Below are 26,519 nucleotides of genomic sequence, written 5' to 3'. Positions count from 1 at the left end.
GCATGCTATAAGCATGAAAGTTTGGACCATAGCACACTGAGCATGCTATAAGCATGAAGGATACGCTAGATAAAAGTAAGTTTTTTTAAATGTCAGGCAGACAAATGTAATTGGTGAGATACAACACTACATAATGGTTGGGTAAGACTAACACTGCTTAAGTGATCCTTATTGGAAATATGTTGTGATTGCAAGGACTCTTTTTTAAATTAAAAAAAAACAACATCCCAGAAAATAGAACAGACACAACAAACAGAGAAGTACAAGCAGTGACTGTACACAGAAGTCTTAATCTTTTTCATGTTTGTGTCTTAGTCAATGAGTAGAGCTAATACAGTCTGATGGAGTAAATTAAAATTTTTTTTTTACTAAGGTGGAATACTAAGGCAGTCTATTTGATGCAAAGATTCCATCGATGAACTCCAATTGGTAACAAGACTGGAAGGATTATTCCTCCCGTAGATCCTTGGCAAGAAACTGCTGTTAGGCATTGTGCCTTAATTCCATCAATAGAGCAGCATAATGCATATTTTCAATAAGATTTTATAAACTTTGAATACAATCATTTAGAAAAGGAAACAAATATATAAGGCAGTCATTTGATTTTGTTGATAATTGGTTTAAAAAAAATGACTTTAGTATTGTATATATATAAAAACACAGGATCCACATTCTCTTTAATCCTCATACCTCTGCATCTTGAGTCGCAGTCTGCATAGCTGTGAGGCCAGTTAGCTCTTCCAGGTAGCCTGGCTCATTGAATGCTCTTAGTAAGAACTCAAAACCATGCTCCTCATAATTTTCAATCACCTACAAATTTTAACATCATATTATTGAAAAAATAAATCTAATTATATAATTTCAGAAACAAAACACTTGCACTGAAAATGTGTGGTTAAAAAAATTCAATATACTAAGACAATTTAAGATGCTAATAAAATAATATAAATGTAGCCTACAGGACAATTGTATGGCATGTCAGCTTGTGTGTCTAAATGCATAGCTCTCCAAGAGCAAATTATAATTTGGTCAATTAACAGTGAAATTTACAGTTTTGTACTTTAAAGTAAATAAATTAATTGTTTGAGAAAATCTTTTTTATTCTATTCAAAAGTTATTAACAAGATAGGAAGAAAGGAGATCTTAAAAAAGAAGTTGGGAGTATTTTAAGGCAATATCAGTGAGGTACAAAGGTGAATGGACAGTTACACTGTTTGCCTTAAACCAGTGAGATCACTAGGGTCAGTCACACAGTCAGCTCATGGTATAACTAACTAACCAATCAAATTTTACCCCCAAAATGTCCTGATAACAGATTTTGTAAATAAGTCTATTTGGATTTATTGATAAGTAACAAAATTCAATTATATCTTCACTTGAAAATAAAAAAAACTATTTTTTCAAACTAGCCAGATAATTATTGTAATTGATAAAGCAATAAGAAGTCTTACCTTAGCACTACAGGCTGTGCACATGTGAAAGGCCTGAGTTGCTGGCAAGATCTGCTGATATCTTGAAAGGAATCCACGAATCTGAATTTTAAAAAAAAATCATAATAAGTTAACTGAGAACTATAAACTAATAAATAAATTTAAAAAAAAAAGTTTTTTTATCTCTATATATAATTCTCTTCATAGCTCAACAGTTTGGACACCAAGAAGTAAAGAAAAGATCACTCTTTATTTCTACAAGTTGGACTAGAGTTACCCCAATTTAGCTGCGAAAAAAAGAGGGGGGGTGGGGGGGGGGGAGAACAAGTAATCTACTCTGTATTCACTTGTGACTAAATAGCAGGACTGGACTTAACCATTGTGGGGCCCTTTGCGAAACGGATTTCGCGGACCCAAGTTTCAATAGGGATACGGAAAATAAGTGAAAATTAAGATTTTGTATTAGAAAATAAATTCATATTTGCATTTTATTCATTCTTTACTACGTACAGAATTACTCTACGAGCCTTGCATGTAGCGAAGTCATACAGTATATCATAAACATTTTATTTCCTACATAGATCATGCTCAATAGCAAGAATTACCAAATTTTTCAATCTATCTGCGAGAATTGATGACCTCAAGTAATTCGTTAGTTTGAGGCGCGAGAAGCTTCTTTCACCAGATTCCACAATTACGGGTATTGCATAATGATGTTTTTTTTTATCCTGCGTAGGATTTGCGTTTTTCATATTGAATGACACCCCAAAATGACAATTTTTTGTCTATATATTTCAGGAGATTTTTATGAGTTTTGAAAAGATTTTAATAATTTTTGGAGATTTTGGGGACTTATTCATATATTTTGCAATTTCAGGAGATTTCCAGGAGCTCCTGGTAAATCAGGAGGTTGCAAGAAATCTGTTAAGTTATAAAATGGTTTCATTTAATAATTTACACCTAGAATTAGTGTGGGTCCTATGAAAGTGCCGGGTCCACTTTGGTCGCACAGGTTGCGGTGGCCTAAAGCCGGCCCTGCAAAATAGCGGCGTATGCTCCACCGTGGGTTGACTGGTAAACTAAATATTCAGTAAATGTGCATTTACACTAGCCTAAAATATTGTGTCTGCAAACAAATAAATTGTTGAAGCAATTTGTTAAAAATTTTGTGACTGTCATTTTTTTTTATTCGAACATGTTTATATTCCCAAATTACTAAAGCAAGAAGTTCAGCACAATTCTAGTGTGTCGCTACATTGTAATTAAAATTAATAACAACTAAACATTAAAATCCAAATAATGTATCTCAGTAATAGATCTATATCTATCTCACCTGATGTGGTACAATACCTAAGGAGCAATCTGACTCTGCCAGAAGACTACTGTCATAGGAATTCACTTCTGCTGGGGCATCAGTTCTGGCAAGAGATAAACAAGAATACAACTTGGGACAAAATGTCTAGGTCACATTATTTGACTTTATGTATAATGCTCTACAATGACTGAAACAAAAACTTTTCACTTGGGAGATAAAGACATTTCTAACTGAACATTCTTGGTCTGGCAATCTAAAAATAAGTGGATGGGATTAGTTAGGCAAAGTAAAACGTGGCTGGTAATTATGCAGCACTGTTTTCTCCGCGCCCCCCCCCCCTTCTCTAATACAAGAGTATAAAGAGAATAACAAGTAAGGTAGCAATAATACATAAAACACCGAACCATAATTTAACAATAGAAAAGCAAAATCTAATTAAAAAAACTCAGAAAGACACAAAGATAGAGGCACATTTCTAATTCCATATGCTAGGACAAATTTCTACAAGTGCTCCTTCTTCCCTAGTGCCATTAGAGAGTGGAATGGGTTGCCTGAATCAAGGTTATTGACATGCATGACTAGATTGATACACAAAATATGCAGGATGCAATTATCTTCTTTTTTAAGTAACGTGTAATCTTTAAGATAAGAAGATATAAGTAGTCTTGAAGGTAAACTACAATGTTAACTTCAGAAAACACTAGAAAGAAAGAAATGACTTTTGGTACAAAGATTCTTTATGAGAAAAGAAATATGAGAGTATAAAACAGTCAATCATATGGTATATCTAGGTAAAAGCATAAACTATTTTTTAAATATTATATGTATGGGTTTTTTGTTTAACTTTAAAAAATAACTTTTATAAAAAAAAAACAATCAAATAAAAAATTGATAAAGGGAAATAACAAATATATTTTCAGCTACATTTTTCAAAATGTTTATTACATACAATTATTTTATATATATTATTTCTATTATTATTATTGATTTGATATTATTATAAATTAAAAAAAAATTAACCTTAGAGGATGTTGCAGTATGGATATCAGAAGTTCCACAGCTAGGGCTGATGCTACCATTGATATGCCAGGTCTGGTTACTGTGCACTGCTGGTCAAGAGTACGATCAGTGGTGGACTGAAAGTATAAAAGTGCAAAGCATGTCATATTTGAATTATAGTCATGTTCATTTTAAAGCAGAATCTATTGACCACAAAAAAAAATATAAAAAAAACAAACAACAAAGTTTATATTAGGCATAGCTGTATAAATTACTTTGGATCAGTCATGTAATTAAATTTGTAATAGGTCTAACTAAACCTAAATTAACAATAATAAATCTGTGTGATTAGAAATATTGTAAAGTTTTATTCATTTACTTCCATTATAAAGTTTGGAGGTTTCATGGCTATTAAAAAAAATTAAATGTTTCACCGCTTTTATAAAATTGAAATTTTTTACTGGTATTATATAATTTGAATGTTTCACTGCTATTATAAAGTTTGAATGTTTCACTGCTATTATAAAGTTTGAATGTTTCATTTCTATTATAAAATTTGACCTCTATTAGCAGGCCACTAGAGCAACAATAATAAATCTGTGAGATTAGAAATATTGTAAAGTTTGATTCCATTACTTCTATTATAAAGTTTGAGAGTTTCATGGCTATTACAAAAAATTAAATGTTTCACCGCTTTTATAAAATTGAAATTTTTTACTGGTATTATATTATTTGAATGTTTCACTGCTAAAGCAGTGTACTTTAACAACAACATTGGAGACTGGTTTACAACCACAGCTGGGGTCACACAAGGTTGCCTACTATCAAAATTTCTTTTCAATATCTTTCTTAAAAGGATAATGGAGTATGCACTTGAGAGCTACAAAAGTTCTGTAAGCATTGAAGGAAGAAACATTACTAACTTGAACTTTGTGGACAACATGGTCGGGCATGGAAAGAAGAATTCGCTGACTTGGTGCTGCGCATAGACAAGAGTTTATGAGAAAGGAATGCCTAAAAGACTAATAGCCAAAAGGGTTTTAAAAGGGACATTAGCATTGATGGTTAAAATTTGACAAGTGTCAGTAGTTTTAAATACTATATCAAGAAACCCGAACAAGACTCTGGCCCCAAAACCCTCCTAAAGAAGAAAACCTATGCGGAGAACTGCCTGATCTGGAAACCACTGCGCTGTTCATCTCAGATATAGGATTACTGATCTGAACCCTCTGACATGTACAATGAGAAAGAAGAAGAAGAAAAATATACAAACTTAAGAAAGTTTGATCAAAAAGTTTTACTAGAATTCACTTAGGAAAGGATAGTTTAATTAAGTTTTGCTAGACATCTATGAACTATACAAAGTTTGATCAGAATTTTCCACTCGGCATGTACAATTTTGATCATAATGTTTCACTAGACATCAATATGCTAATCAATAATTAATTAGAATAATTCACTTGACTCCTATGCACTATAGAAAGTTTAATCAGGATTTTACACTCCACTCCTATGCATTATACAAAGTTTGATCAGAATTTTTTAGTTGGGGAAAGTAAAGGAGAATAGATCGTTGTGCCCTGCTTGTTAACCATTGGCCACAGAATTTTTTAGTTGGGGAAAGTAAAGGAGAATAGATCGTTGTGCCCTGCTTGTTAACCATTGGCCACAGAAACAGATGACCTTAACATCATCTGCCCTATAGATTGCAAACTCTGAAAGGGGAACTTTATTTTTTAGACTTCTATAAGATAAGAATAGTTTGATTAGAATGTTTAATAGACTTCTATTCAAAAAGCATAGTTTGATTACAATGTTTCCCTAGACTCCTATGCACTTTAAAAAGTTTGATCAGAATTTTACACTAGACATTGCAAGTTTAATAAACTTTGATCAGAATGTTTCGACAGACTTATATGCGCTTATCTATATTTAATCAGAATAATTCATTAGACTCCTATGAATTATACAAAGTTTGATCAGAATTTTTAACTAGACTCCTATGCACTTTACAAAATTGTTCAAGCAAAGCTTATAGAAGAATATGCTAAGTAGCTAACCCTGGCAGAGACTTTTATGGTGCATTAAGAACCTGGCATAGATTTTATGGTGTATAAGAGGCGTAATAATGTCAAGACGGCAAGCACTTTCCTGTTTGTATTAAAATTCTAGACTGAAAATTTTGTGTCTTTGTTCATTGTGTCATTAGTCACATGTTTTTCATTGATAAAGCAGAAAAAATAGAAAAGAAAAACTTTAAATAACATACATTTCAAATTTGTTTTGAATCAATTATCATATGGAAATTTGTATGTAAAATTGTACTTACATTTCCAGGAGCTACAACATCATTACAGAAATAGCAGCCCAACAAACTGCCAGCTATTTTATCTAACATTGAAGAAGGCATTGAGCCGTCTGCTTTTCCTGTTTTTACACCATGCCGTAGAACTAAAAATGTATCAAATCCAAGTGCAGCATTTATAACAATCTTTTAAAAAAAAAAAAGAAAAGGGCATTTATCAATATATTTTTTATCTCAACATAACTGAACCTAGCATTTTTTTAGAAAAAAACATACAAAAAAATGACACTCTAAAAAACAAAATAAAAGAAGGTTAAAATTTAAAGATGCACAGAAGTTATTGTAATATGAATATCAAGAATTGACTGGGAGTCTATAGTCACATAAATAATTTGTATGGTCAATATCTTCATTAAAAACATTCAATGAATATGTCAAATCTTATTTTCTTTTTAAAGGGGTGCGGTGGTTAAGTGGTTAAGCTCTGGGCTTTTGAACCTGAGGTCCTGGGTTTGAATCTCGGTGAAGACACTGGAATTTTGGATTTTCAGGGCACTCCTCGAGTCCATCCAACTCTTATGTATACCTGACTTTAGTTGGGGAAAGTAAAGGCAGTTGTTCATTGTGCTGGTAACATGACACCCTGCTCAATAACCGATGGTTATAGAAACAGATGACCTTAACATCACCTGCCCCAAAGATTGCAAGGTGTGAAAGGGAAACTTTACCTTCTTTTTAGATGCACATATCAAAGTTGGCAGCCATCTACTTTCTCTAGTGTCCATTAGGAGGAAAACGGCATCATGAGATTGAATCAATTCTTCTAGCTCTTTCACTTCTGCTCTGGTCTGTTCAACCAATGACTCTTTTCAAATATTATTTTAACATATTTATGTATAAGCATAATGCGATGGTACATTAAATGTTTTTTTTAATGTAAAAAAAAATTGCTACCAGGCTCACCTATTATGGCATGACCAGGCATGGGTATGGAAAGTGTTTTCCCTTCAGATTTCTGAAATAACATTTGTTACATAATACTTTAAGTCGAGAGAAATATTTTATCTTATAAAGTACAGAATTAGTTTTTTTGCTACTCATCATAATTGGCATTTTTCTGGGTGGAAAGACATACTCCAATTTGATTTCCATTTCTATAGTTCTTCTTATTTTAATCCTCTCTTTCAGCTCCTTATCACCATCATCAGGGCTTGAGAGATTCAGATCCTCTCTTGCAAAAACCCTGGTCAGAAACCCTGCTGTCTTACGTAGTACATCATGTCACCTGTATTCTCCCTATCCGGAAATCCTGAATCCATTGATGTAATAAACTAGTAATGACAAAATATGTTCAATTTTTTAAGCAAGCTAAGGTGGTGAACTTTGACAAATGCCTTTCTAAAGAAAAGTCTAATAAAATGGCATCTATTTGTGCTATAGTTCTGAACTCAAGTACTTTATTACTCAGCCACCACACCCAAGAAACAAATGTTTTGTCAATGTAAAATCAATTATAAATGCAAGAGATAAGAATATGGGCTATGTTATTAAGAAATCTAAGACAATTATTCATAATAAAATTATTCACAGAATAAGTTAACTTGTGCATCAGATTTTATGGCCTTGATTTATAGTTTACTTCCTTTAGTTTATGCACAATTTATGCAAATTAGGTAATAAACCGTAACAGAACACAGATTCTTTAGGTCAAAGATTTCTATAAAAAGCCAACGCTGCCTGCTGTCACAACATCACATCTTCCAGTTGACTTCAGAGTTAACCAGGCCAACCACTGCAATGATGACCAAAATCACTCTACTTTGCCTTTTTGGCATGCTGTGTATCCAGCTTTCAACTCAGTCAACAAATCCAAGTATGTATATATGTAAACATTTCTTAGTGAGAGTTAGATAACTTCATTGACTGACCCTTAGTGTCAGATAATAATAGTATTACAGAGACTAAACAATGAAATTAATAGAAATTTTCAAGAAATAAATAGTTGAAATAATTACAAACTTTAGTCAGTAACAAGTAACATAAAATTATTTTTTTTTAAAGACTGTTCCTCATTTCTGAAACCAATAAAAGCGATTACTAATGTATAGTGGATTAAAAAAAAAGAATCATTTTACCCACAACAATGCCTAGAAAAAACCTGGTTACTTCCCATGAAACATGTACCAAAAGTATATATAATTCTAGTTTAGTGATATAGATCCATTTCTTAGTGAGACTAAGATTTCCTCATTGACTGACACTTTCAGACATAATACATGCCAGTGTCTAAACAATGAGAATAATTAAGAGAACTGTTCAAGAAAAACAGTCACAATAATTAGTGATAAAGCATTAAATATTTATCTAATATTTTATTTACTGAAAGAACAAAAGTATCTAATGTTTATATAATGTTTACTTTAGTGACAAAATAGTAATCTTTAAACTAGTGAAAGATTTACATTTTCAGTTCAGTGATATCATATCACATTATCTGTTCAATCTTTTGTCTCCAGTGATGTAGATGTAAAAAGATTTAGTCAGCAGAATGACTAGGCCATTGGAAGCCTTTAAGACATTTATTTGCTATCTTTTGAATTATGCATAATATTTTTATATGCTGGTAAATACTGAGTTTTAAAAAATCTATGAAAAAAAAAAAGTTTAGGCTTAAGTTAGAAATGTATAAGTTAATTTGAAAACTGAAGAGAAAAAAGTTATTGATTCCGTTAAGAAAAATTACTGATATATTTTGTAAACCTTAAAGTTTAGTGGTTGTGTATCCTATTTTCGGTTCATACATAAATCATAAAGGATGTAGTTTTGAATTTAATGATACAGTATCTCCTTTGCTCTTTAGTAAAGAATAATATCATGAATGTATTAATGTCCCCAGTCTGTGACCTAGCCCAAGATGCTGGACCTTGTAGGGGTAACATTCAACGGTACTATTTCAACAATAAAACAGGATTCTGTGAGATATTCTACTATGGAGGATGTGAAGGCAATGATAACAACTTTGAAACTCATGAAGCTTGCACAGCCTTGTGCGGTGGTACAACTCCCCCAGCTAGAAAATAAACATCAACACAACAACAAAAAAACACAGAGTGAAAAGATAACATTATGTCCTGCAAACATTTTTGGCTTTAGAAATAAATAAATATACTTAAAAATCATAAATCCAATTCGTATTGTTTACTTAGTGTGAAACTATATCATTTTTGTTTTATTTCAAAACATTAAACCCCATAACAGTAAGTGTTTTCAATCAGACTTAAAATCTAACATTTGCTCATTTAGTATGAAGAGAAAACATGGCTAACTGTTGTGTGTGTTAAAACTCTCGCTAGCACATGACCACAACACTGCTAGGTCCAGAAAGGAACATTCCTTAATTTCATGTTACCAAATACAAGGGGTTGATGATAATAAGCATGATGTTATCACATCTAAAAATATATTTTTTTAAAATTTTAAACTCTTTTAAATATAAATAGAATACAAAAAATAGTTATAAGGTTACAAAAAAAAAAAAAAAAAAAAAAAAAAAGAATTACAGCCATTAATTTTGAAGGAAATTAAACTTTGCCATGTATCAACCCATACAAAGGCAAGTACTAAAACTTGGTGGATAACACTATTCCTACTCAGAGCCCAGAGCTATATGAAATTATACATAGTGTAAGTTATATTATGTTGTAGGATGGCTGCCTAGTCTCTGTGGTATGTGCTCCCAATTCCAATCTCAATAGTCCTGAGTTAGAACCCTGCCTTCCCCCGCCAGTCCTGAGGGAGGTTTCAGCAAAAATTTAATAACTTCCAACTCTATAGGAATGTTTGAAACATGTAAAACAAACAAAAATAGTGGATGTTACTTGGGTATTGTTATGGCTAGATAAAAATCACACAATAGTATTTAATGAAAACAAATAACCCTTATGTCAAAGTGGGTTTCAGCAACATTTAACTAGGGGATGAAGTTAAATGAACTGGGTTCCCCACCTCAACAAGCTAATCTAATAACCAACAGCTGCAGCAACAATAAATAAACTCTTAATGCCATATGACTGCTAAACACCCTTTTAACAAATGATTATTTAATAATTAACTATAAAGTGCATAGATGAATAATGGCTTCTTACTTTAAATGCAACATAAGGCTTCAGCATATCACATGTACAACATTTTAAATATTAAGGCACCTCCATGCACACATAAGTACATCCATACATATCTCAATCTTCAACATGCTTCAAGAGCATCCTAATAGCCATGACGAGGCTTTGCACTAGCCAAAGCCAACCACAACGTGGCTCAAACAGTAACCAAGACCTGGCTCCCTGTATACTGTAACAGGCTTATTGTGTATCGCTGAAGAATGCTGTAGAATGTGAGGATCATGTGTCCACTCAACACGTGACAAAAATAGATATCACAGATTGACTTAAATCCCCTTTAGCAGACAAAATATAAAGTTTATTTAATAATAATAATGCACTTCTTGTTAGTTACATAATCCAGTAAGAAACATAATCACATCCGCATGACAGCGGTATCAAATATATCCAACATGTTAAGTTCTCCAGAATAGACTACAAGTAACGTCCGCATCACAGCGGGTAACAATAAACAATAATATGTATCCAGCTCCAAATACAAAGTAGCTATCAAAATACATGTACTGTCTTACTGACTTCAAGTGACTACTCTCAACTAAGTTCCTACTGTCCGCAACGGACCAAAAATACTACTGACTTTGACTGCTTAAAAGTTACTATTCGACTCTCTAAGTGACCACCCTACCCGACTCTTATGGTTACTACTGACCAAGAGTCAATTTAGTCATTCTTACTTTCTGTTTCTATATCAGGAATTTCACGTGTATTTCACCCTCATGACCCGAGGTGATCATATAACAGGCAATGTCAACTGAGACTGTGACATATACATACAGTAGAGCAAAGATCTATATTTGCTACAATTACAACTACAATTTTGGCAACAATATGCATAACAACAAATCGCGCCTGTTTACTTTAGAATGGCCACTTACCCTTCGCAGGAGAAAGCAGTGGCACACTGCCATACATCATCAAACGCCTTCTTCAAAAGTTGGTTTCTCTCTGAAGAACTATGAGAAACTAAGGCATGACGTGTACACAAAATTCTTAGCAACAAACCTAGAATTTTGAAATAGTGTGCTTCCTATTCAAAGCTATTTCTAATCAGGCACACAAAAAGGCTACATATGGAAAAATGTCATGGACGTGCATGACACCGAATTTAAATGCCTTAAGCTCTTGTAGATCCAAAGTAAAAATATTTTTTTGTTTGCAGTATTAAATATTCTTAACCAAGAGAAAGGAATATAAAAAGATTAGTTTTCAATGCTCAGGATTCCCACACAAACAAAATATTTTTTAAACTCTTCTTTTTAATGTTTTTATGTAAATGCATTAGAACTTAGATGAGTTTGGTTCTGAATCAATAGCCACACTATTTGTAAACAATGAAGGACCAGCAGTTGACATCTATCTTCTTTCTATTATAGATTACAATACAAGAGCAAATGTAAGCCAAAATATTGATAGAAGGATAAATGACATGACCAATGCACTAAAACTAACAGTGGTCTCTACAGCTACTGTGATATTTAAAAATAGTCGGTAGTCTCAGGAGCTAGTCTTAACATCTGTCTGGCTGTGTGGTATGTGCTCCAAACTGTCGTCACAATTGTCATGGGTTCAAATTCCGCCCAGTGCCATCCTGGAGAATGTTTGAACTAGGACGTAATAAACCTGATTTCTGAAAGAAACTTAAAAGTAAAAAACTCAAACTGAGCAGATGTCTATGCAGATGCTTTGACATTGAAAACTAAAACTGTTAAGTAATCATTTGAGAATCTAATGGAGGCATCGTGGAAAATAAAAATCTGACAGATCAACAAACCAAAAAAGGATATGAAAAACTTACACAAGACCTTAACATAAGTCCACATCTGAAGCAGATGATGTCCTAATATTCTAGGTTTCATTTTTAAGTTCTCATTTATCATGGTATCTTTCTATGGGTTTCAATGGTTAGTGATGCTTTCTTTTTAAGTTTAATATATTTTACAACCAATTGAACTTTATATTGTAAAATGTTAACTTTATTATATTTTTAAGGTAATTTCACTTTTTTTTTTAAAACTACATATAATTGATGTTGATTACTTAATAGCTGATGCATCTGGTATTCTCAGAATATTCCTATAAGGACACTCAGGACAATTAGGATTGATAAACTGTCTTATAACACATTTTTTTACTAAATAAAATAAAAGAAGTAAAAAATTACTGGATGGCTGCCTGGTCACTTCAAAAGCACTTTTTTTTAGTAGCTGCTGATTTAGCATTAGATTTTTTGATTTTCTAAGTAAATTGGATACATCTCAATCTTGCTTGGTGAGCTCAACTTCTTAGCCATTTGTAAAATTGTTCAAACCACCAATAGATTGTAAATGGTCTAGATGGCTTGGCTACATCTCTTTCTACTCACAAATTACATGGTAGAACACTTCTTATAGATGGAGAAACTTCTCTTTAAAGTTGCTTCTCCATGTGAAAGTAATAGGATCACTTATACAACTTTCCAATGCCACTCGAATTTCACAGTGATTGAACTATGACAATTGAAAGGCCCTAGTAAATATAAATTCCAAAAATAGAGTCTCTCAAAATAAAAATAATCCCAAGATTTAGATCAAGATCTCTAAATGTAATGTTAAACTTTGCTTCCATTATTTTGTAATTTGTTTTTTTTTCTTTGTATGTTAGTGTTTTTTTTTTATAAATAAAATGATGAAAAATAAAAAATTCAGGTTTTCATGTTTTTCGAAGAAAAAAAATGTTTATCCTTTGGTTTCCAAGATTATTTTGGCTAAAACAACATTCAATGGTCAACCCTGTCGAATAAGACATTTACATAATTTTATCCAAAAATAATTGCATTTATTTACCATTCCAGGAAATATTGTTCTGAGACTACTAGCAGCAGCTTGTGCCTTAGGTTGTCCCCCTTCCAAACAATGTTCAAAAGTAAATAAAGTTTGCCGCACAGGATTTGAGAATGAAACTTTGGAGTTGTCTACCATGGTAATGTGACGGATTCCCCAGCTCTAGTGAAAAAAAAAAAAAGCAAGTTTCTTATAATTTTATTATCAAAAGGCATGTAATAGATCTATAGGATTGGTCAATTATGATGGCCATAGGCCAGCTAGCTATTGACATAGGATTTTACCAACAAGATGGCAGGATTAAAATTTGCTAGCTCTAGAATTCAAGCCTATGAGAGTAAACGCTACAGAAAAATCTTGGGTATCAGATACCAGGAAAGGAAGATCAATGAGTTTGTATTATTACAAGACAACACTATGGCAGACAAAAAGGAGGAACTCCTCAATACTGTGAAGAGACGAAGGCTGAGCTGGTTTGGTCCTATTGTAAGACATGACTCACTGTCTAAAGCCATCCTTCAAGGTACGGTGGAGAGAGCTCGAAGAAAGGGTCATCCAAAGAAAAGTTGGTTGTACAATGTAAAAGTATGGACCGGCCTCTCTATTGATATCCTACTAAGAACAGCTGCTGACTGGGAAAAATGAAGAGATTTCGTTACTTTAACTGTCACAGCACCCGTATGACAAAAGTCAATAGACAGGTGAGATGTGATCTCTAGAAACAATACTTTTACAGTTAAGTATTGACATGGATGTAGACCCATAAGACAGTGAAATTAAAATTTGCTAAATCTAGAAACAATACTTTCATAGGGGGCATAAATCAGTTAAGTATTGACATGGATGTAGACCCATAAGGCAGTGAAATTAAAATTTGCTAGATCTAGAAACAATACTTTCACAGGGGGCATAAATCAGTAAAGTATTGACATGGACGGAGACCCATAAGACAGTGAAATTAAAATTTGCTAGATCTAGAAACAATATTAAAAGTATTGTTTTAGTTTCATTTTGTTATTTAAGTCTGATGCAACCATTTATAACATAAAAGTTAAACAATCACCTTCTATATTAACAAATATTTAAGTCAATGAACTCTTTCTCTGCTAACTGACGATACCAACGTTGATTCCACCAGAATGTGGTTAATAATTACAGAGAGAAAGAGTTAAATAAAATTAATAATAATAATAATGGCAATGTCTTCAATTCCAAAAGATTAAGAATGAGTGCAATGTTTCACATGACTAAAGTTATAGTTAATAAGTATTTATCATTTTCATCTCTACTTTTTTAATTTTTAAAAATCAATTTTGAATAGTCAACAGACCATAAGTAATCTTGCTACATTGCATCCTAAAGTTCCTGACCCCAAGATAAGACATTTTGTTGATGCAATCTTTTCAAGTTGAAGGTCAGGCAGCAGTCGCCAACGCATTAATTTCAAATTTAAATCAACAGCTGATTCCGCTAGCCTGTAAAAAAAAAACACGTAACAACGTAAGGATAAGCATTAGATGTAAACATTAGAATAACATAAATATTAGAATAACATAAGCATTAGAAAAACATAAAAGTAAGTACTTATTCTATTCTGATCAAGTCTCTGGCCACAAACTTTTGTGCTCAATAAGTAGACAATAATGAAAACAAAACAAACATTCCTAAACATTGGAATTGAAATATTCTTTACACAACACAATACAGACATTCACTTATCACCATCCTAAGCTACAATTTGCCTAGTTCTGTTTTTTTTTTCTGAGGATTCAATTACTCTAGATTCTCTTCTTTTGTTCCCTGACAATTTCTCCCTTTTTCATATTCGTGATTTCAATAAAGCAAATATAGTTGAGAAAATATATTTGTAGGATTGAAATCAACATATAAAGCTGATAAGCTAATATATTTTTACTTCCAAGGTTATCCTTTCATTCTTGTGTTCAATAATCAGTCTACCTGACTGGATCCATGGTGTTGCTCAGGTTGACCATCCTTGGTCCAAGTTTTTGTCTTTCATTCTTCTCCCAGCCAACACATTCTGGCACATCTGTGACGACAGAAATACATAACTAACATTAGCTCAGGGAGAATAATGAATGAGCTTATAAAGAATTATATGGACCAAGTTTGAGATATCTGAGATAGTTAACAAGATATAATGGCAATGATAAAAATAATGCTATTCAACTTCAAATAGATAATTAACCCTCTCAATATCATACCGGCCAAATACAGCCGCTACCTATTCAAACCCATAACAGTCAAAAACGACCACTTAACACTTGGTCTACAAACTGCTAAACAGCAATGTATTAATAGCCAATGAAGTTAAAATCTTGCGAGATAGGTTACTAGGAGATGCCAAGGGGTCTTACTGTAAACTTATTTTTGAAAAGCAATGGCAGAAATTTTTTTTTAAAAGTTTTGCAATCGGTTTTCAATTTCAGCAATATCTCCAAATCATGGCTTCTGGTCGTCATGTTTACATGTAGATTATGAATTATTTTAGGCCTTAAACGATCCAAAAGGAGATGTCTATCTTCACATAGAAAATGTAAATGATGAAAAAGAAACCTTTGTTAGACTAGATCTAAATATGAGTATGCATTATACTATAAAACTGACTTCAAGCCTTGGTCCAAAACGAAGCTGGTTTTAAAAATTATAGGTCGAAAACTTTTTATGTGTGCACATTAACTAAAACACAACGTTTTTAGACTGTTATATAGAGTAATTAATTCAGATTATTTTGCAGTTGGGTTTATTATATTATCTTTGGAAATAAATTTTTTATTGATTTTTTTTAGTGAACCTACTTTGGCGAAGCTACCACCCTTTGTCTAGAATTTGAGAGGTCCAAAATTTAGAGTGGACTGGAATTGAATGGCTTAATACTAAGTAATAGTATGAGTCCATGATAAGTGCGAACTAACCTGCTATATTCTTATTCAGAGCAGGAATGTCTACTGTCAACAAAACACTTTTACCAAAATGCTTAACACCATCATGAGTTCTATTTCTGACACAAAGTACTTTGATACTTTTAACAACACCTGTACTATAATCAAAGAAAAGAAGTCAATGTTCTGTAGAAAATATCATATTTAAAAAAATGAAAGAGCTTACAATATTATTAGAAATAATATATTTAATAAGGAATTACATTATACACTTTTTGTATGATTTAAGAAATGGAAACAGTAACGAGTGATTTTAATAATTACAAGGAATGCATTGTAAATGGGCCATTGTAAATAATTTTAACATTGTAACTTCAAAGGCGAACTTTTTTCAAAATAATGGTTTCTCTATAAGAAACAATTTTTACACTAATGTAATAAATGTCAAAACAAAAATCAAAGATTATTGTAAAAAAAAAAAGCAACTGAGACATTTCAAGCTAAAAAATATATTTGAACACAGTTTAATGTTTTTTAAATTACATTTTATGCATAAATTTGGCAGCATTGTTTCACTGGCATCATAAATTACTGTAAATATTAGAATTTCCAATTTCTGCAACAAATTACAGAAATAGCAGAGGCTATAATGTAAATATTTTTTGAAACTGAAAACCCTTACTATTTATAAGTTAGGAATGAAATCAAGTTTCTGACTGGCCAGCCAGGATAACTGTCAAGTGAGCTTGGATCACACACACCTACAATGACCTAAAATAGTTATTAAATAAAACAAGATAAATTTAAACAACCATAATATTCAACTAAAGACATTCCTTTATATTCATTTTGGGCACATACACAAGCTATTTTTTTAAATATTTCATCTTCTTCTTCGCTCTCATTTTTATGTTGGAGCGTTCAGATGACTAGACCAATACATGAGATGAACTGTGCAGTGGTGTCCAAATCAGGGAGCTCTCCATATAGTTTTCTTTCTATTTTTTTTATATGAAACAAAAGATAACTGAAGATCTGTCAACTAGGGAAGGAATATAATGCCTAAAAGATATTTTAAAAAATATTAACTGCATCACAATCAAAGTTTTTTTTTTCTTCAAAGCAGTGGCTGAGTGGGAAAGGTCTTGGCTTCTGAAGTGAGGGTCCTGTGATCGAGTCCTATTGAAGACTGGGATTTTAAATTTCAGGATTTTTGGGTGCCTTCAAGTCCACCCGGCTCTAATGGGTACCTGTCATTAGTTGGGGAAGGTAAAGGCGGTTGGTCGTTGTGCTGGCCACATAACACCCTTGTTAACTATGGGCCACAGAAACAGATGACCATTACATCATCTGCACTATAGATAGCAAGGCTTAAAAGGAGAACTTTTCTTTCTTTTCAGCTCACTCTATCTGTCTGTATGATAAATATTTATTTCTCGAATCCATAAAAATGTGCTCAATTACTTCTTTCACCTGACAACAAAAGAATCAATAATAAAAAAAAAAAAAAACAATTAGTTTATTAACTATTGGTAATTAACTTTTGTTTAGTATCTTGAAGGGAAAGAACTTGAACTTGACCGAAGTGGTGGTATAAGCTGAATTTGTCCCCTTAATAGGTCAACACATGAAAGTAAGTTTGGCACACAGCACAAACAATATATACAATCTTCTATTTTTATATGTTCTTCACTAGCAGAGGGGTTAGACTGTCAGCTTGAGCAATAAATTCAAATTCAGGTCATACCCCCTGTCACAACACTTTAGATGTCACAATGTGATGTGATGCCGGGGATTTTACTTGAATTAAAAATAGTTGAATAAATGACGATCTAGAATCACAATGAAAGATTCTTTGTTAAAACAAAACTCTGGAACTTTATTTAAATATAAAACGTAAGTACAGCTTATGTACAAATTACAGATCAATCAACACAAAATATCACAAAGGCTTTTAAAACAGAGCTCTTAGAAGACCGACTGACTACTATGAAAATATTTTATCGACTGGCGTTCTCTCTACTCTCGCCAATTCTCTGGCGCTAACTCTTTAAAAAAATGTCTTTGTTTAATTTCAAATCAACCAATAGATTTGAAACATCATAATCACGTTTTGGGTAAAACCTGAGGTGCTGTCAAGGGTCTAAATTTGTGGGGTAATTCCTGAGGCTCAGTCAAGGGTTTATATTTCTTTTAAATGTGAAATGTACAAATAATTCTATAATGGCATCTGTGACATATTACCCCCCCCCCTCCATTTAGCATTTGTATGGTAATAGAAATGCTCATATGTATTAAAAATATTTAAATATACACAAGATACCATACATGAAATTATAGAAAAATGGTTTAGGTAACATATGACAATGCTCTGAAAAATAAAGTCAACTTGGAGATAACAATAAAAAAAAAATGTAAATGCAGTGTTAGGTAAATGAGAATAAAATTATTGATGACTTTGAACACCTGTTTCACTATTCAAGTGGTTATGAAAATGAGACAATGCTTGTCATGAACAATATCAAAAGTTGTACAAAGCATAATACTTGAATAAATTAAATTTTGAATTGAATAAGTTATGAAGCTTCATGATGAAATTAAAATATGACAATACAAAACTGATATACTACACCTGTGGAAGAAAAATGTATACACAATTATGTAAAGAATTAAATACATCTGGAAAGTGTGTCAGCGAAGACATTCTCACGTCCAGGAATTGTCTTGACCTCAAATTGGTAGTCTGTGAGTTGTAGACTCCAACGAGTTAAACGACTGTTCGCTAACTTCTTTGAGTTCAGAAATGCTAGTGGTGCATGATCAGTTAGGAGTGTGAAATGAGCACCTAGTAGATATCTGGAGAACTTGGCTATGGCCCATACAATGGCTAGACATTCACGTTTGATGGTTGAGTATCTGGTTTCAGCTGTTGACAACTTCCTGCTGATGAAAAATACTGGGTGCAAAGTCTCTTGGCATTTCTGTGAAGTGTCTTGGTATTTCTGCATTAGGCATGCACCTATAGCTGAAGATGAAGCATCTGTGGCGAGGTAAAATTGCTTCTCTGGATTCGGAAGTTTGAGAATAGTGTCTCTTGAGAATTCAGCTTTAATGTTCTCAATAGTGGTATGTAACTTTGTAGAGCATGGAATCTTCGTTGGTTGTCCTTTCTTAGTGAGTTCAATCAATGGAGCTATGAGTGCTGTGTAACCTGGTATGAAATGTCTGTAGAAATTACACAGACCCAAAATACTTCTCACTTGCTTTTTACTGGTGGGGACTTTGATGTCTAGTATGCGTTGAATAATGTTCTCTTGTGGTCTCAGCGAATTGTAGCTGACTCTATAACCCAGGAAGGATATTTCTGACATGGCTAGTTCTACCTTACTAGGCTTTATGGTAAAACCATGTTGTTTCAGTATGCTGAAAACTTCTTGTAGTCCTTTGATATGTTCGTTCCATGTCTTATGGAATATGCAAATGTCATCTATATATGACACTGTGTCAGAGCGATTGCCTAGTATGCTGTGAATGGCTCTATTAAAGGTGCTGCTGGCGTTGACTAGACCAAATGGCATGAAGTTGAAATGGAATAGCCCATAAGCTGTGGTGAATGCCGTGAACTGTTTGCATTCTTGTCTGACTGGTATTTGGTAATAACCTCTGGACAGGTCTATTTTGGTGAAGAACTTTGCCTCTGAAAATTTGGTCATAAGATCTTCAGGATTTGGCATAGGATATGAGTCGAGTTGGGTTATTTTATTCAACTGTCTGAAGTCGACACACATTCTTGGAGTTGTCGTTTGCTTCCGTTTGACAAGAACTATTGGTGCAGCACATGGAGAGTTGGAATGTTCAATGATTCCTTGCTCTAATAGTTGGTTAATTTCTTGTTTAAGAAAATCTCTGTAGTGTACTGGTAATGGATAAGGTCTTGCTTTTGTAGGCTTGGAATCAGTAAGTATTATATTGTGTTCCGCAATTGACGATTTGCCTGGAACATCTGTAAATATGTCTGAATTTTCTTTGAGAATGGTAGTCAGTTCTTTCTGCTTTTGCGGTGTCATTGAATTGAGTTTGATGTCTTGCCAAAATTCAGTTTGTTTGGTAGTTGTTTGTGGCATATTGATGTCGTCAAATTCAGACGTGTCACTTACATCTTCTTCTGGTATGACTGCAAGACATGATATGGCTCTTTCATTTTGTTCTGGGCTTGTGGTACCTTCTTCAAAGTTCAACAATGGACATTCGGGAATTGGAGGTGGACTTATGACCGGTAGGGATGGGCTTGATGTAACTGGGGGTGTCCATGTTGAATGTTCTTGATTGTTGCTGGCTACTCGACTAGTAACTGGTTCTGTTGCATTCTGCATAACTTGAGTAACTGAGGTAGCCATGTGATTATTTTGGCTAACTTGTTCAGGTGCCAAATGTTCTTGTTGTCTGGACATGGATCTTGTCATTACTGCCAAACATTTTTGACCTTGCTGTATGGCATTTGTCCATTCAGTAAGTTCTTGAGGAGTGCATTCTTTAACTCCTTCTATGTTTCCAATGATTAGGTCCACTGGTAGATTGGGTGTTACTAATGCTTTTGTTTGACCACTGAAGAATGGTGTAGTAACATAAATGATGGCTTCAGGTAACTTGCTGACAGTTCCGTTGAAGGCAGTGGCTTGGACGTGGTTGCCTGTGAAACGGTTTGCGTGTACGAAGCGTTCATGTACTAATGTGGACGTGCTTCCGGTGTCACGAAGAACTTCCACCTTCTTGTCTCCTACAAAGCCTGGATAAAATTTGAGACCATTGGATTTTGCAATGACTGTCATAGTTGAATGCTCATTGTAATAGCTTCTGTTATATGAGCTTCTGTTTGGCATATATTGTGGTCTGGAGTCCTGTGAATGACTTCTGTAGCGAGGTTTGTTATCTGGTTTATTGTTTCCAGGTGCTTTGTTGAAATTGTATTGCTCTCTATTGCTGTATCTTTGAGTTGGTGATGTGGGTCTATCAAAATTTTGATTTTTGGAGACTGCCTGTTTTTTCCAACATTCATGAGTTTGGTGACCCTTTTTATGGCAATATGAACATTCTGTGGTTCTGCTGCGGCATTGAGATGTGAAATGCCCTAGTTTATGACATTTGTTGCATTTGATTTTGTCATCTGACTTATATCTTGCATTTTTGTCTTGAGCAAAGCAGACAAAATTTTCTTCAACAGATGGTTTGACTGACTTGTTTGGATAGGCTGCTTTATATTGTCTGATGATCTTGGTTAATGTCTGGATATCAGTAGGATTTCTCTCTATAATGTAGGATTGAATATCTTCTGAGTGAGCATGGGTAATGTTGTCGATAATAATATGTTGACGAAGAGCTTGGTAACTTTCTTCTATTTTGGCCATGGATACCCATCTATCAAACCACATTGACATATTAGCTACAAAAATTTGAGGATCATCATTTTGCTGTGGCCTTTCATTATAGAATTTCTTTCTATAGTTGGCTGAAGTTGCTCCGTATTGGCGCAGTAGAGCTTCCTTGATATCAGAGTAAGTGCTGCGTTCATTGATGGACAGTTGTGAGCAAATGTTGACAGCTTTGCCAGTCAAGAGGGTGAGGAGTGAGCTCGACCAATGTGCTTCAGGTAGACCGGATGTTGTAGCTATTTCTTCAAATCTTATGAGATACGAGTCCATATTGTCAATGTTTTCGTTGAAAGCCGATATTTTGTTCATTAATCTGTATTTGTCAAACATATTTGAGTGACCTTGAGTTGGAATGCTTTCTTTATTTTCTTTATTTTGTCTTTCGAATTCCATTTTTTCTTTTTCATGTTGCCTTTGCTTTTCGGCGTCTTGCCTTTGTTTTTCGGTGTCTTGCAATTTTTTTTCTTCTAATTGCATGCGTTTTTCAGATTCTTGCCTTTGTTTTTCAGATTCTTGCCTTTGTTTTTCAGATTCTTGCCTTTGTTTTTCAGATTCTTGCTCTTGATATTCTTTCTCTTCTTGTTTCTCTGCCCACTGGTCTGGCTTTGGAATTTGCTTTTCTTTGGCTAATTCTATCAATTCGAAGAGTCGTTGTGTTCTAGAACCGGAAGCCATATTTAATTTTTTTGTTAGTTTCTTGTATTGGAGCAAAATGTTCAATATCTGGATTTTGGCTTTATCTCAGATATAATAATAATATAATGACAAAGTTCTTGAAGCCTCAATTTGCTAATAATGCTTGACAGTAAACTTGTAGTTACTGGAGTCGTATGATTGAATATATAGATCTATTGAGCCGAGTACTTTTTACTGGTTTAACAGTTGGTTAAATCTGGTTTTCTGTTTACTTTGTGCCAGACAAATGATTATTTACTGGTCTTCTTTATAATGACTATAATGCCAGTTATTTGCTTTACTGGTCTTTTATATTGCCAGTTATTTGCTTTACTGGTCTTTTTTATAATGCCAGTTATTTGCTTTACTGGTCTTTTAATAATGCCAGTTATTATGTATATTGGTCTTATTCCTTTTGCCAATTACATATAATAATAGATTTCGTGAGTTAGACGTAACTCTAACGAAAATCTTTATAAAAGAATTATCGATAACCAACTGACCTGTTAAACACAGAAATTCTGTCCTCCGTTAAATAAGAATGAAGTTCCTTTGAAGAGTTTAGAAATTGGTCCTAGATCTTGAATAAATTTCGTTAAAAGTTGTCCATAAACTTTTATTTAGTCGGAGAGTGCCAAATATGTCACAACACTTTAGATGTCACAATGTGATGTGATGCCGGGGATTTTACTTGAATTAAAAATAGTTGAATAAATGACGATCAAGAATCACAATGAAAGATTCTTTGTTAAAACAAAACTCTGGAACTTTATTTAAATATAAAACGTAAGTACAGCTTATGTACAAATTACAGATCAATCAACACAAAATATCACAAAGGCTTTTAAAACAGAGCTCTTAGAAGACCGACTGACTACTATGAAAATATTTTATCGACTGGCGTTCTCTCTACTCTCGCCAATTCTCTGGCGCTAACTCTTTAAAAAAATGTCTTTGTTTAATTTCAAATCAACCAATAGATTTGAAACATCATAATCACGTTTTGGGTAAAACCTGAGGTGCTGTCAAGGGTCTAAATTTGTGGGGTAATTCCTGAGGCTCAGTCAAGGGTTTATATTTCTTTTAAATGTGAAATGTACAAATAATTCTATAATGGCATCTGTGACACCCCCCTTTTTTTTAAAGAAAAAAAATACTTTTAAAAAGTGATTACAGTAAAATTCACCCAGATTTCCCTTTCTTTCTCCCCCATCCCATTTTCCAAACTGGTCCAGAAAAGTCATAGAATCATAGCAAATTGATAAAGCTAAAAGCATGAAATAGCGCTAAACACAAACAATTGGTAATATTTTTCTAATCACATCGATTTATAGTCTGGATCCATTACAAATTTAATTACTGGGCTGATCCAAACTAACTAGTGCAATCAGACTTTCTATAAGCTTTGCTGTTTTTTTTATTTCTTTTTATGTATTTTTTTTTTCATCCAGTTTTTTTATTTAATCTCTCCTTTTTCATAACCTGACTTTCCTAGCATTTAACAATACTCTTCAGTTTTATGGCATTGTTGAATATTTCTTTGTAAAAACTATTGTTACTACATTAACTTGAGCACATTACCAAGATCAATAAAGTGATCAATAAAATGATGCCATATTTTTTTTTTGGTACAAAAACTGTTTCTGGCTAGATGCGAGTAGTGGGAATTGAAAGAATAAGGTCAGTTATTTAGTTTTATCTGATTCTAAATTACTTTGCCAAATGCAGAAATTATACAATCTTTGAAGTCTAAGATAGTGCACACTGTATTTCTAAGGCATGAAAAGTAGTTGTATAATTAAAACATTACAACTTGTTAAAAATATTTTAAATAGTTATTAGCTTACATTTCTTTTGGATATTAAAACGTCTAATTGAGCAAATTCATAGAATGTGAAGTTGTCCCCATCCTCTTGTATCAAGAAACAGGTGGCGTAGTTTGGTCTGTCAGTTTGGAAGGAATGGTATGCTGATATGAGAGAGGTTAACTGAAATACAATCATTTTGTTTTCTATATCCTGTATCAAAAATATTTTAAGATTCACAGTAAATAAAACAAAAAATTTTTTCAATCTCAGATAAGGTGATGTGCATTTTCTAGGGATGGTTTTGAGTTATTTTTTTTTATTTTAAGGTGAAAGTGTGTCTGTGTGTATTTCATGTGGTGATTTAATAATAGATTTCATTAAAGGATTTTCCTATTATTAAAAAGCATGAAAAACTGCATTTAAAAATGGAAGTGGAGAGTGAAATGTGTGTCATCTAAAAAAACAACAAAAAAAAAACAGCACTGTACGGTTGTTACATTGCAGTGGCATAGCAAGGGATTTGGGGGCCTGGGGGCTTGATCTCTTTAGAGGCCCCTGAAATATGACATTCAACATCATGATATGAGATAGAAGTCTAATGAGTGGAATACATGCCACATGGTCTCTAATATACATAACAATTTGATTAGCAAGATAACATGGCAATGGGGGCCCCCTTCAAGTGGGGGCCAAGAGGGGAGGGGGTAAAATTTGCAAAAGGCCAGTAGTCTAAGAATATAGACAAACATGGCAAATTAAATGTGGTATGCCAATTGTAAGAAGAAAAAAATCTTCTTTATACTTTCTTTTCTATTACAAAGAAAAAAACTAGTTTGCTCACAAATTTAGTCTAATATTTTTTCCTTAGTCTTCATTTTTTTTTTTTTTTACATTTGACTTACTTTTTCAGGTGAATATATATTCTCCAACATAGCAGGTTCTTCTGTAAGAGTTGATCTCTCTGGAAATTTCAGGGCTGGGAAGGCAAACCAGTAGTAAAAGTGATATTTCTTTAAGTCCTGCAACAAATTGCAAGCAATATAAAATGTTTAACAATCTACTTTCTAGACTATTCAAAGTTAAATGACACAACATTCTATCTGTCAAACCTTGTGGCAAGGGATATGCATGTAATTTTACTCCCTGGTATGTATTGATCATTGTAAGTATAATGGTAGCATATTGATGCTAGTCTGAGAAATAAATGTACATTACATTGTCATTCTATAATGAAAAGGAAACTACCAAGAGAGAGAAAAAAAAACTTACAGCAAATGTAAGTAGGAGAAATCTACAGAGTTTTTCTGGTTCTTGTAAAAACACTCCACTCTGGAAATCTTTCCACAACTGTAATAATTATGAAATACTTAGTATACCAACAAATGTTCGCAAGATACAAATCATGCATGTGACTGATAGAAAGTTTAATTTCAAAAAGGTTACCTCCTCCCCAGCATTTGCAAGCAACAGTTTCTTGTCTTTTTCTTTAAAACTTTCAAGTGTGTTTGTGTTGTGAAGTATTCCATAAGCAGGAAAACTCTGTGAGGGAGGATTAAACTGACTTGGAAGAAAATAGTGGTTAATATTCTTTTTACAAAGCTTATATAACTTCACTGTCTGGTAAAAAGTTTGTACACATTATTTTTCTTCCACACCCAATTTTGAATCAAGTTGAAATTTTGCACAATTAATTTTTGTACCTGGCAAAACAAAAATCCATTTTTAAAAATTGACCAATTAGTTAATTAACTATTGGTAATTAATTATTTTGTTTTAAAGCAAACAAGGAAAGAAATAGTACTTGACATGTGGTGGTATACGTTAAATTAGTCCCCTTGAGCTCTTGATTTAGAGCAATTTTTTTAATGCATTTAAAAAGCAATCAGGTGACATTCAACCAGATACCCCCTTCTTTCTCCCTCTTCCCAACTGGTCAAGAGAAGTGATCGAATTATAGCGCATCAAGAAAGCTACATGCATGAAATTTGCTAAAAAAAAAAACAATTGGTAAAGATATTTAAAATTGCACAGATGTATTGCAGTTTGTCTAGATCTATTACAAATTTAATTACATGACTGATCCAAACTAATTGATACAATTACACTTAATATAAACTAGGTTGTTTTTTTTTTTTAATTTTATGTTTTTTCTTAATTGGTTTTGAAATGCCAGCAAGGATACTCTCCTTTCCCCCACTAGTCCAAAAGTGACTGTCCATAGCGCATTGAGCAAGCTAAATGCATGAAATAGATTTTTTTTTTAATGCCATTTGTAAAAATATTTCAAATCACACAAATTTATTATTGCTTTTCAAGATTTATAACAAATCAATAGCATGATTGAGTTAAAATAATTGATACAATTACACTTAATATAAGCATATTCTTTTTAGAGATTTTTTTTACTTGTTTTTTCTGTGAATATTAGTGATTCATATTCAATGGTAATAGGATTTCCTCTATATTAGAGAGGCTAAGTGATTTATAAGCACTATGCATCAAAATTAAGGGCCTTTAGTTCAAACTCCTCTGAAGGCCAGTCAAAGTAATTAGTGGATTTTGGTACTGAGTACACTTCAGTTACAGAACAATAAAATGGTGAGTCTTTGTGCTGGTCACATGGCATCCCCATTAAAGACTGACAAAAAATAGGTA

At 33.0% G+C, this 26,519-nt stretch overlaps 2 protein-coding genes across 2 annotated transcripts in view; one reads left to right on the top strand and one right to left on the bottom strand.

Annotated features, from left to right (window-relative positions):
- The window catches only part of LOC106068070 (ubiquitin-like modifier-activating enzyme ATG7), a 35,775-nt gene that overhangs the window by 2,381 nt on the left and 6,875 nt on the right, over positions 1-26,519 (bottom strand). The window contains exons 3-18 of the mRNA XM_056026059.1: positions 25,308-25,425; positions 25,134-25,211; positions 24,767-24,883; positions 23,904-24,044; positions 16,635-16,723; positions 15,986-16,110; positions 15,009-15,099; positions 14,380-14,524; positions 13,053-13,211; positions 7,013-7,064; positions 6,778-6,914; positions 6,074-6,235; positions 3,766-3,881; positions 2,764-2,848; positions 1,452-1,532; positions 691-810 (exon numbers count right to left, since the gene is read on the bottom strand). Of these exons, the coding sequence (XP_055882034.1) occupies positions 691-810; positions 1,452-1,532; positions 2,764-2,848; positions 3,766-3,881; positions 6,074-6,235; positions 6,778-6,914; positions 7,013-7,064; positions 13,053-13,211; positions 14,380-14,524; positions 15,009-15,099; positions 15,986-16,110; positions 16,635-16,723; positions 23,904-24,044; positions 24,767-24,883; positions 25,134-25,211; positions 25,308-25,425 (1,816 nt within the window). The remainder of the gene's footprint in view (positions 1-690; positions 811-1,451; positions 1,533-2,763; positions 2,849-3,765; positions 3,882-6,073; positions 6,236-6,777; positions 6,915-7,012; positions 7,065-13,052; positions 13,212-14,379; positions 14,525-15,008; positions 15,100-15,985; positions 16,111-16,634; positions 16,724-23,903; positions 24,045-24,766; positions 24,884-25,133; positions 25,212-25,307; positions 25,426-26,519) is intronic.
- Positions 7,762-9,232, top strand: LOC129925743 (kunitz-type serine protease inhibitor HMGS1-like). The gene is made up of 2 exons (XM_056026060.1): positions 7,762-7,922; positions 8,946-9,232. The coding sequence occupies exons 1-2, from the start codon at positions 7,847-7,849 to the stop codon at positions 9,128-9,130; spliced, it is 261 nt and encodes an 86-aa protein (XP_055882035.1). The 5' UTR covers positions 7,762-7,846; the 3' UTR covers positions 9,131-9,232.

The sequence above is a fragment of the Biomphalaria glabrata genome, chromosome 4 (genome assembly GCF_947242115.1).
Source record: "Biomphalaria glabrata chromosome 4, xgBioGlab47.1, whole genome shotgun sequence".
NCBI lineage: Eukaryota > Metazoa > Mollusca > Gastropoda > Planorbidae > Biomphalaria > Biomphalaria glabrata.
This window is presented reverse-complemented; position numbering and strand designations above follow the sequence as displayed.

What these genes read in the sequence shown, in the direction of transcription:
- LOC129925743 (XM_056026060.1), top strand. Translation starts at nt 7,847, where the DNA reads ATGATGACCAAAATCACTCTACTTTGCCTTTTTGGCATGCTGTGTATC. An exon ending in AACTCAGTCAACAAATCCAA is followed by an intron (nt 7,923 to 8,945) that starts GTATGTATATAT and finishes TAATGTCCCCAG; the next exon opens with TCTGTGACCTAGCCCAAGAT.